Below are 12,265 nucleotides of genomic sequence, written 5' to 3' on the forward strand. Positions count from 1 at the left end.
TATAACTCTTTTTTTCTTCCTTATAATACAAATTGAAAAAGTTAAGCATTTTATTATTGTGAATTAGTCATTAGACATGAATTGTGATACTGTGCTGACGGTGTTTAGAAAAACAGCGTAATCGTCACAGATGCACCATGTGAGTGTTGTATTTCTGTTATAAATGATTGCCCTCTGCCGCAGTATATCACATACTATTCATCCAGGGCACAACACACCAGTCGTTGGGACAATGAAACATAGGGTGTCAAAATGGAAAGTGGTTGTATAACTGCAGTCATCTTCAGACTACAGCATCCTCACATACACAATTGCAGTCTGTCGACACGTATGTTTCATCACTAATGAGGACACATTGATGGTATTTGAACATTTAGTTGAGCTACTGTTTTGAATGTGTTAACATTTCTGAACAAATAAAATAGTGTTGTTTTTCAAATAAATCTGCCACCCTGCATGTTGCACTTTTGACTTTTGAATTTGACTTTCATGCCCTTATAACATGCAAAGAGGCTTGTCTGCTTGGCAAAGAGTTTGGCTGATGATCAGTTCTAGGAAGGGTCTTGGTTTAGAATGTCTTCCATTTTAAATTGATGTATTTTGGGAAATTTGGCCTATTTTTTTCATACTTTCTCAGGTCTACTGAGAGTTCCTCTAACTTAATGGCCTTGTTTTTTTCTGGCATTAATTGCGAACTGTAGGACCTTATTTAGACATATTTGGCCTTTCTAAATCATGTCCACTAAAGAACATTTTGTCTAAACTCCTCACATAAAAATGTCAGTTGTTTGTTGATGTATATGAGCATGCTACAATGGGCCTCAATCACACTGGTGCAACAATAGCTTATGTATAAATGTTACGGTTTGTGGTGTAATCGCATTAATGCTTCAGTCCTTAGCCTCACATGTGCTGTCTGGCCACTGTGTATACTAAACCTTGCTCTATTACGAGTAGCTAAGTGTTAAGAATAATTTCCACCAGCCATGACTTTAATGTTGGTGTAAAAGTTTCTCAGCAGCAGTCAAACATCATGTTTTCATCAGACTTGGAAAGTCATACAGCTGGAGGCCCATGGGCACCTGTCCACTCAACCTTGATTAATATCTGTGTATGATACTAGTTCCTTGCATTCTGGTATATATAAGCTCCATGTGCAATAATGTAAATCACAGGATGTAATTATGTACTATGTGCTGGGAGGGATCTTCCCTTCATGGAATATTGAACATTTTCAGGCCATCACTCTCTCGCACGTTATGCAATCTAATGCACAATACTTCCTCTTTAACTTCTTTCACCACACCTGGCTGCAATAATGTTATCTGTTTTCTATGCCTGGTTGCACACACACATCTCAGCATGGTTATACTGAGTTTCCAAATACGATTGGTAGTAAAGTAAGTAAAGTAAATGACACGTAAGTAAGTAAAACACTTAAACTGAATATGATACCGTGTGTTCATGAGATATATCTAAATTAAACCGTTAATGCATTTGCAGAAATTAATAACATGCTTCTTTGTGTTTTATGAGGTACTATGTGAAGATTTGATGTAAAAATGTTGATTTTAAAGAAAGTTTATTGAAAATAATCAATGAAAAAACAAACAAAGTGTCTCTGTAAAGTGTTTGTTCACCATGAACCTCCAGAACAGCTTCAGTGCTCCTTTTACATTGATTTTTTTGTTTGTTTATTGATGGCGGTGAAGTGTGGTCACTTTCAAAACCGTCCTATAGGTGTTCAGTTATGTTGAGCTATATTATTACCCCTCATACACTGTATAGAAGCATTTTTGTTTTTCTACTCATTTCTTTGTTTTTCCCTTTGATTTGTCACATGTCTGTATGCTGCTATTTTAATGATTAACATCACATTTTCTTCAAATTTGCAGTGCTGTGGTTTTTAGAGCTAAGATCATATTTCCTGTTTTTGTCACCAAATCTGGTTTATGTTGTCATACTATATATGCTGCTAAGAAACCACACACGTCATTTACATATTGATGCATTGTTTTGTAAAAATAACTTTAACTATGTTAAAGCACAGATTTTACTGCAGATGAGTTTTGTTATATTTCTTGTGCAACAAAAAACATTCCTTCCTAGTCATGGAAGAAATTAATTTCAGTGTATGAACAAGCCTGAGTTAATTTCAGCAAATCTTCTGGATATGCAGTCACAGGATTTGGAAATAGTGAGAGCATTGTGCAGCCTGCCCGACTAGCTTTGCTCTGTAAGTGTGGTACTTAACAAACCCCAGCATAGTATCGGTCTTATAATGACAAACCAGTGTGGTATTCACCCATTCACACCAGGCTGAAACATTGTGACCAACATGAAATGGAACGTAGAAAACATGACGACTGAATAGTTTTCGCAACGTTTGGTTTGCATATGGCAGCGGCCGGCAGCATCTCAAGTGCTGTTGCTAAATACAGAGCAGATGAGCTGCGGTGTTTCCTTTTTAGTATCAGGCTTTTACAACAGAACATGCTGCAGCGTATTTCAGGACTTACTGCAGTCGTTTCTTGTTGGAATTTACTCGACAATGGAAATGTAAAATATGTAACAAATACTATGAATTTAGTTTTGTTACATTGATTAGTAGTTTTAAAAACAGCATTTGTTAATTGCTGTGTTTGGGAGAAATGTTGGATCTTTAAGTCTGTCATTTGAAGTCATGCTATAAAGTCATCAGTTGTAAATGCTCAAATCCAGGACTCTTTTACTTACAGTGCCACAGCGATTGCTTCCCAAATGAGACCTAAGCTATAAAACCACAAGACAGACATCAAGAGACACAATGAAGACAACTTTTAAATGGTTTACAAAGCAACTTAAAAGGACATTAAGGAATAACTGTACACCCCACGATATCTGTTTGTCCATGTGTAGTAATTAGATTATGTGTTACTGATTTCTAAAGCTTTGTGTAAGCAACACCAGTCATAATATGCAGTACAAGGAGATTACGTCTGTTAATGAGTGTCATCTTACTACTAAAGCTAGCTACATCGTAGTTTTGATTCCAAGATGCAACAGCTTGATTAATTCTGTTTTCTCAAATGTTCAAATTTAGTTATACCAGATTTTACCATTAAGTGCAGCACATGACTCAGCTGCTGAATTAGAGCGTAGCAACGCTACAGTCAACTGAGTGACGCATCGTAGTTTTTATTTCTCACAACAACCATTAAGTTGAACTTTTCTTCTTTTGCTGGTTTGCTGTGTTTAGCCGCCAAGTTTCAAGCTCAACAGCCGGAGCACGGCTATGTTATCAATGCTAGCCATCCTTTGTATTGGCAGGCTGTTTTTGAAGCACAAGCTGCTCTCACACTGCTGGAAGGTGTAAGCAGCCCAACCAGGTTTATCTGGGTTATCAGTGAGATCTGCGGCGTTAGCACAGGTCAGCCTTCCTCTTCCAACTTGTCTTTGGCATCCCGCTGGGTGCAAAGCAGCAGCCGGCCCCTGTCAGTGTCGGAGCCAAGTAAGACACCTAAATGTCTCATGATGACAAATACCCTATCAGTTAAATCAAACTGGTTTCAGCTTGTACACCGGACTGGCAAAACCGGAAATCAACCCAACCCTTCTCTCAAATGCTCTCTTGCTTCTCTTTGTTCTTGCACATAGCTTCATAGTTCCAATGGAAATATTTCCCTTCTTTTCTAAGCACCCTGAGGAATTTGTGCACTAATGCATCTGTATCTGCAAGGCAAAAATAGCTTCTCATTGGGAAGAGCATCAACATGTCAGGCTGTGTCAGGCACAGCAATCTCTCCTCTCAGGAGACTAAAGACAATTCCCTGTAAAGAAATCCAATAATTGTCTTCACATAGTGCCTGGTTACTCAGGAAGCTCACATGAAACACATTGTGAATATGTTTAATCCCAGCTTGAATGTTGCCTGTGTTAATTCCAAGAAACTGCAAAGTAGGCTAAGTTAACTGCGCAGCTTTCTTTGGAGAGGAGAATATATGTAAAATCTACAAACAGAGAAAGCTTAACCTGGATTTAAGGTGCAGGCATGGTGCTATATTGCTCTGATATGCTCTTCCTTTTTTTATCCATCATATATGGATTGAAAACACACTGAAGATCTCCATCCAGCGTGCTTGATACCCAGCCCTGAACAAGTCTACTGTACGCCTATTTATACGCTTACAGGAGAGAAATGTGAGCTACTTGTATGTCATGTTCACACCAGCACAGGCCGCAGGGGTATCACGGTCCCCTTTTTTCCTCTCTCTCTCGTTCCAGTTTGGTATTCAGTCTGCCCTTTCAATATGGAATCCTTTTGAGACGTGATACGTTGGAAAATTGGCATTAAGATGAAGCGGTGGGTCAACAAGTAAGCCTGCTGTAGTTACACTCACATATTGAGTTTACTCATAGCAGCAGCCAGTGAGCTGACCTGCGGTGTTCAGTTGCGTAAGTACTACGTCAGCTGTCAACACCACCGGAACATTTTCACTAGGTGTGAAATGTATTGTGAGGTTTTTGGCCGTGTCTGACCGTGCATTGTCAGCGCCACACCGTTTTTCTGAGGTAATGTCTGTTCAGTTGCATAGTATCAACTGAACAGGCGTCACTTCAGCTTGCTGTTTGGCTCAGCTTCAACTTCTGACTTCAAACTCTCAATAGCACTTGAGTGTGATTGCACAGGTGTGTTTGTGTGTATTTTAGAGCAGTAATTAAAACGTATGAGTGTTGCAAGCTATGTATATTGTAGTATAATAAGTATATTAAGAGCTGATTTGGGTAAAGATGGGAAATACTCATCCCAGTTAGGCTTTTTACCGTAGTTTGAGACACACAGCGTCCTGGCTGTTTATGGTCAGCTCTGTGCGTTGTAAACAAACCAACTAGCCAACATTTTGCAGGGCTGGGGATGGAGATGCGTGACGGGCCGGTTGTGTAAAGCACAGGCAAAATGACATATGTTGGAGCAGGACTGCAGACAGAGGAATGAGAGGAGATCGGAGAGCTGTTCAGGGTGGGCTGGAAAAACAGAGCGTGCCTTCTCCACGACGAGGATGGAGGGGATTGGTTATTATCCTGGCATGCAGCCACGGACTGACGGTGACAACTCAGTGTGATGCACCGAGAACACTCAGCAGTGTAGTAAACATCATGGGACAACCTAGGTACTGGATGTGCCTGTAACTATAAATTTATAATCAATACATATCAGGCATCTGCTCACTAATGTTTTTCATCTCGCTGGTTTACTTCACTTCCCGTGGAGATTTTGTGATTCCCGCTCACACTGGAGCAGAGGAAAACCCTGAAAACCCTCTGTAAATGGGAATATCAGTGGAATATTAGCCACGTAAACAACTTAGTAGGAATATTGTCTTTTTCAGAATAAGGGCAAAAACTTGATGTAACTGCATGTAACTGTAGTTGTAGTATCACTGTACTGTCAACAAGTGGTGTGGATAGCGTCTATATTTGCGTAACCCCACAACCTTTGGGGTATCTGGTTCTTGAGGTGTTGTAAATCAGGCCTGCAGTGTTGGTGCACTTAGCCGTGTGTTCCTGCTACCATTACAGAGAGTCGTGTGTCCACAGCGATGAGCCGCTGCCGTGCTGGAACAGAACAGCACTGTACAGTGTGTCACTGCATATCTGGACGGCTGCCAGATGCCGTTTATAGCTTAGCTGGGGTCAAGTTTGACAGCCCTAATAACCCTGAACGCACTCACCGTCTAATCCATAAAAGGCTTTACAATCAAAGCCGAGTATGACTGCGCTGCCTCTGTGTGGCAAAATGAAACAATGTATTGTCTGTCCGCCTGTTTGTACAGTAGTTTAGTTAGAAATGTAACATTATGCAATCAATTAGGTGTTTCGAGTTTTTTTAGTCATTGATTTCAATATCCGGGACTGTCAAAAAACAAAAATCAATGCATATTAAAAAAAACAACTTGCATGCCACACTATTTTTTTCTGCACCAACAAGTCCCTCCTAATCTGTTTCCATAGAGAATTATATTATACTCTCTGGTATAGATCAGCAATGGCTCAATGTCTTCCCTTCTTTGCTTTGTGTGATTTCAGATGCCCCCTCCACAGAGCAGCAGGAACTGTTCACCCAGAAACTCCAGCAGTGCTGCATGCTTTTTGACTTCCTGGACTCAGTGATTGACCTGAAGAGCAAGGAGATCAAGAGGGCCACACTTAACGAGCTAGTGGACTATGTCTCCACCAATCGAGGGGTGCTGGTGGAAACTGCGTACCCAGAGATCACCAACATGGTGAGGATACATCCTTGCAGTGCTTACTCAGAAAAGAATCTGTGTGAAAAGCCCACATCAACAAGAGTTTTCAACCTGAGCTTTTTTTTATCTATTAATGTTCCGTTATTTCATTTTCATTTTTTGTTATTTCAAAAGTTTTGTTCTTTTAACATAATTATCAAAAAAGCAGTGAGCGCTCCTCTCTGAGGCTCTGTGTAATGTCCTGTGCACTTGAGCAGGATTAAAAATGGAGGCTGATCGTGTGTCTAGACAGGGTGTGTCATGTCAGCAGCACGTGAGGCACATGTTACCTTGTTAACCCAAAACCCCTCACTGTACTGGTTCCATTCAAGCTTTCAAGTCCACAGTTTAAATACAGAAGGCTGAGTTGATTTGGTCTGTTTCTCTCCTCTCTCATACTCTCATTCCTATCACTTTATTGTGTTGTCTCCATATTACACACGTCATCTAAGATTTAAAACTATACAGACTGAATGTTTGTCCATCACTATTTTTTAGCATTTTTCTCAATGTTCTCTCCAAAACTAGATTTTTAGAGTAATATGTGCCATCTTTTACCTTTTCTGATGTTGTCTGTTAGTGGCAGCTGCACCTACACAGAGAGTAGAGGAGATAAAGGCAGAGAGGCAAAAATCCCCACTCAGACTCATCACCAAACCCACTGTGTGAAACTAATCCACAGATTTAAGACTTACAACAATTTCTAACCCCAGGTAACATCTGACTAACCTACACTAATGGCAGTGACTAGCACTCAAGGCTAGTGGTGTATCAGGAGTTTATCCGTGATGTGTAAAGATCGCCCCCCAATGGCATGCACGCCGATTAATTGCAAAATTTGATGTCTCATTGCAAAGTAAACACACAGCTGAAGCTACGAGCCATGGATAGACAGTGTCGCTAACAGGGATTTTTAATGTGAAGGAGGATCTAGGCCAGCATCTAACGGGTCTAACGGGCTCTTGACATCTGTAGGAATGTTGACGTTCTATTGAATGTGCTGCAGCTGAACAGCTAATTGGCTGTCTAGCTGCTAACTGCACTTGTCCCCAGTGTATGTTTGTCTCGTGGCTCGTTCAACTAGCTAAGGCGCAGGACAAGATGTGTGTTCATGTTTGTAAGTTATCAAGTTTTGATGATTTTTCCCTAGCATGTTTAAAGGAAGAAGGTATCATACCTCATATTGCACTTTAATATAACAATTGAGTATCGAATATTTTATATAATTTAAGATTGTATTTAAATATTGGACATCTTGAGTCTTGTTTTCATTTAAGACCATATACAATAGTTGCTTAGGTGTTTTACAGAATAAATGGAAAATAAAGTTCTATGTCTCTTGCCCTGATCCAAAAAATTATCTGATCCATGACTCAAAATCCAAACCATGAGTTTTGTGTTCTGTTGCACTCCTATTCAAAACTTCTTGTGGCTATTTTACCACAGCCAAGCACACTTGTCTTTGCCGAAAATGTTATACATTTGCCCTCTTGTTTTAGTTTTTTGTCAGATCCCCAGACAATGCACTGTTCTGTTGTGCTATTTTGTCCTAATAGTCACAGTTTGAACTTCAGGTCACATAATACCCTCCAGCACACAGAAATATTTTTCTATGCTCGTCCATTTTGACAGAAGAAAAACTGACGAAAACACACTTATTCTAGTGAGGCACTGCCTCGCAGGCAGTCATCAAAGAAAGAATGGAAAAGTTACACAGTCATAACTCTGATGCAGTCATTTATTTCAAACAAGGATAAAATACATTTTAAAGTCAGTGTGTCCATTTAAGTTAGTATTAATGTCAGCAGTTGAAGGATCAAAGAAAAACTGACAAAGAAGTTCATACTTATGCACAGTGAAGTCATCAAAGCTGATGATTTCATAAGCATATTAGCAGGAGATACACTGATCGTCAATGAGTACACTCACCCAAGAGGTCAGAGCTCAGGTGAAGGTCAGTGTCTAGTGATTGGCTGTTGGAGGAATCTTGTTACCAGACTTGTCTGTTTAACACTCAATCCATCCTGCAGAGTATCTTTGGCCGACGTGTCGTAGATCTGTGTTCATGTAGCAGGTGCCTTGAGCCGCCTAGTTTCCTACTACAGTACAATAATGACTCATGTACAACATTTAGAACACAACAGTCTGTACTGTATTCGATGCTGCAGTGATTCACTCCACACTGCAGATTATCATGATGGATACAAATCTACCACCGAGTCTTCAAAATTACTGATGCACTGCAGGCAGTAATCCATGTCATACATTACAGCCATTGATTTAGGACTCAGTTTAGACTGCCATCACTCAGCTGTTTTACATTACTTTGTTAAAGTAATAGTTCTGCAGTTGATGGGAAACTGAGATGGATGGATGAAAAACATGAACAGAAAGAGGATAGAAAGTTTTGGACATTAACATAAAATCAAAAGCTTTTTTCATTGATTTGTCTCTAATGAGGAAAGCAGCTGTGATTCTACAGTCGTTAGTCAGCCATCAAAAGAAATATTTGAGCAAAAATGCCCAAATTTGATGGTTCCAGCTTCTCAAATTGAGAAGGTTTTTTTCCTTGACTGTTCATCTGACAAAGCCAGCAAATTGAAGTCTTCATCATAGCATTTGAGAACTTGTAAATTACATATTTTTCATTATTTTTCAACATTTCATAGACTAAAAGATTGATCAACTAATTGAGAATGTAATCAGCAGATTGTTATTTGCAGTCAAAAGTAACGTTTACATTTAGCAAACAGCACTTTTGTGCAGTTGTGTTAATAGCAGTGCATTTTCAACAGGTGTCTAATTACAGTGATCAAAAAATAATTCATTTCCAAATAGAGCAACAGTTTATTTAAAAAAAATGTAAAAGTAACAAAACAATCACAATTATGTGTTTAAAAAAGTTAACTGTTTAAAGTTTTGACCGGCAGTGAAAGTGAAAGCTAGTCCTCGGTACTCCTGCCATGGTTTGGCAGCTATGAGCAGGAAGGCAGTGTAAACAGGAATAGGAGAGTAAATAAGGAGTTGACAGCCAACAATGTGAACCAGCTTACACTTAGTCAGTGTTTAAACTGATCCAACATCAGTGTTTAAAGTACATTATGTATTAGTAATGTACTGTACCCTGTTATTGTAACAGTCCCACCCTTAAAGCAACCAAAAACTCAGCAAGGACATCATTTAGTTTCAGTGAAGAAGGTTATGACGGCTTTCAGTTACAGCTCGTAATGACACCAGACTTTAAATAAATACCATCTCTCCACCTTCACTTTGTTAGGGTTGGTAAAGCTGTAAAGCTCTGCAAACAGCACAAGTGGCAACATGGATTAAGTTTAACTGTATGATATCTTGACACACTGAAATTAAAACTATCCAATATATATATATAAACAAAAGAAACACCAGATTGGTCTGAGTTTCCCCCTTTTTTTTACCATCATGTCAATTTGAGGTGTTAAGAATGTCATAATTTTCACATCTGTGAAGCAGCATAGAAGATTTCCCCTTAATAAATACATTGTACTGTAAGACAGTTGTAATCAACCTCATAATAGCAAATACAAGATGGATATTTTGTGCTTTCTCTGCTACATTGAATGATGAATTGTTTAATGTTCGAACACGGGCAGTAAACATAGCGGCAATTCATCTTATGTCAGTAATCCAAAGCAATAAAAGTATACTCGTGCTAATACGGCGGGCTGTGGCTCAGGAGGTAAAGCGGAATCTGAAAATTGGCGGTTCAATCCCCGGATCCTCCAGTTCACATGTCAAAGAGTGTGAGCATATGCGAATGATTAGACTCCTCCAGCAGGTTATTTTGCTGTTAGTTATGAAAACACGAGTAAGCTATTTTCACTATGTGTTTGAGTGAAATAGTGAGCTTTTGATTTAAAGCAAGTAAATTTTGTTTGGGCATGTGAATAAGTGGAAAAAAAAAAGAAAAGCTTTTTCATCACAGCTACAGGTCTAGATTATTGAAGATTAGGCTATTGAATCTTATTATCGGTGATAAATCAGCAGGTCATACATACACTGAATGACTAATATTCAATAACTTGGTTCGACTTGTCAACATCATTCTCTCAGAGCTCTTGAGCAATTCATTAGTAACGTGTTGGGTAGATCAGAGGGAACACATAACTCCGGCTGGTCCACAGGTATTGTCAGGGGTCCGTCTTCATTATCTCACTTACCCATGCAGTGGGAGAACAGAGGGACACGGGTCCAGCTCAAGAGAAGAGCCCATCTCAGGGCCAAGTGTCCATATTACAGACATGGTTCAGAATGAGGTTAGACAAATAACAGCTGCACTTTCAGAAAGCTGGCTTGATAATAGCTCTCCCAGATACTCCATGCTTGGCATCACATGATAATGAAGAGGTGAGCGTTTAAAGTGCAAGCCCATTATTCTGCTGCAGCGAGGACTGCTTTGATCACTGAGATTGTTAGGAGTACAAACAGCTCAGTTTCTCATCTGTGTAAAAGGAGGTTTTTGCTCTTGTGCCCACTCTATAATTAGTGTTACTAGTATAGTATAAAAACAACTTCTCTTAAACCGTTTTGATTTAATTCTTCCCTTTCCAAGTAAGGAAGAAGGGTTTAGTTTTAAAAGAGCTACGATTTACCTTTTTATTTGCTTTAATTCGCACTTTTTTTCACACTGTATTGCTAACGTTGCCCTCTATGTTTGCACGTCCTCTTCATCTCACCCCCCTTACCCCCCGCCTCTTCCTCCTCCTCTTATCTTGTGCGTTGCTAGGTGTCGGTTGCTACTCGCGTCTCCCACAAACTGACCCCACACAGAGCCACAGCCTCCCTCATTATCAACTAACACACACTGGTTTCACTTCCAGTGCTGTCACTTAGAAAACAGACCTTTTATGAAGCGTACTTTCACTCACACACACACAGAAATAACCGCTTCCTTTTTATCCTCCATAAGAATTTTCACACGCTTTATCCTGTTTACTTTCCACCCACAATATTTTCTCTTGTTTTGTCCAAGCATAGTTATTTTTAAACGCTGTGAAGTGAATAGAGGAATTGATATAAGCTCGCCTGATGCTTGTGTGGTGACTTACGTAACCCATTATGTTGCGTTATGATTAATACCCTCAATGTAGACGAGTCACCTTGGCATTTCTGTGACGTTAAACTACAATTCTTATGATCCTTGTTAAACAATAGCTGCACCTTCAGTGCTTCATTTTTTTTATTTTAATGTCGGTTCGTGTGCCCCCAGCACCATCAACCCCTGCTCATTATCTTGACTTTGTAAGCACTCTGCCTCAGAGCACTCCGCCGGCTAAATGGGCATCACACTGAGGTACAATTTACCGCCTGGCAACCCACCCTGTCATCTGAGTCATCTGATTCCAGCTCAGCCTATGATGTGCCCTCACTCCGGGGACAGCTAAGTGATACGCCACAGAGAGCTCACAGAGGCCGAGTTTGCGTCATTATTAACAGATGCAGATGTAATGTCGTTACTGTAGTTTGGGAGGCTTATGAAGTGAAAATTGTTGCTGTAATACTGTGTATCTGTATTGTAATATATATGAACTGTATGAACATTTTTCCTGCTTGTTTTCCTTTTATTTCAAAACCAACAATGACTCAATGAGAAGAATCAAAGTTTGGTTGCAGTTTCACACTTACATCATCAGGAGCATGTAGAGGTGTCTGGAAACGAGCTAATAAATAAATGCCAGGTGTGCCAGCTGATTGGCCTTTTTCCTCACTTTGACTTTTTATAAGAGAAAAAGCACAGGTGTTGCTAAATAACATTAACAATGGCTTTGTTCTGTTCAAATGTGCCAATATACCATGACAGTCAGCCTGCATGCATAACACCAGGACCCTGAAACTGAAGCAGCTAAATGGAAATCACTCATCCAGTAATTTTTTTTTATCATTTATGCCTGTGCTTTTCCCACTGTGACATGTCATAATGGACTATTGCTCAGCTTCATCAATTAAGTTAAGGATGTCTCGGG

The 12,265-nt window shown here is 39.6% G+C and overlaps 1 protein-coding gene across 1 annotated transcript in view; it reads left to right on the forward strand.

The window, feature by feature from the left end:
• The window catches only part of ppp2r5a (protein phosphatase 2, regulatory subunit B', alpha isoform), a 44,042-nt gene that overhangs the window by 13,714 nt on the left and 18,063 nt on the right, over positions 1-12,265 (forward strand). Inside the window, exon 2 of the mRNA XM_062436903.1 lies at positions 6,067-6,263. Coding sequence (XP_062292887.1) covers positions 6,067-6,263 — 197 coding nt within the window. The remainder of the gene's footprint in view (positions 1-6,066; positions 6,264-12,265) is intronic.

Source organism: Scomber scombrus, chromosome 17, assembly GCF_963691925.1.
Source record: "Scomber scombrus chromosome 17, fScoSco1.1, whole genome shotgun sequence".
Lineage (NCBI taxonomy): Eukaryota > Metazoa > Chordata > Actinopteri > Scombriformes > Scombridae > Scomber > Scomber scombrus.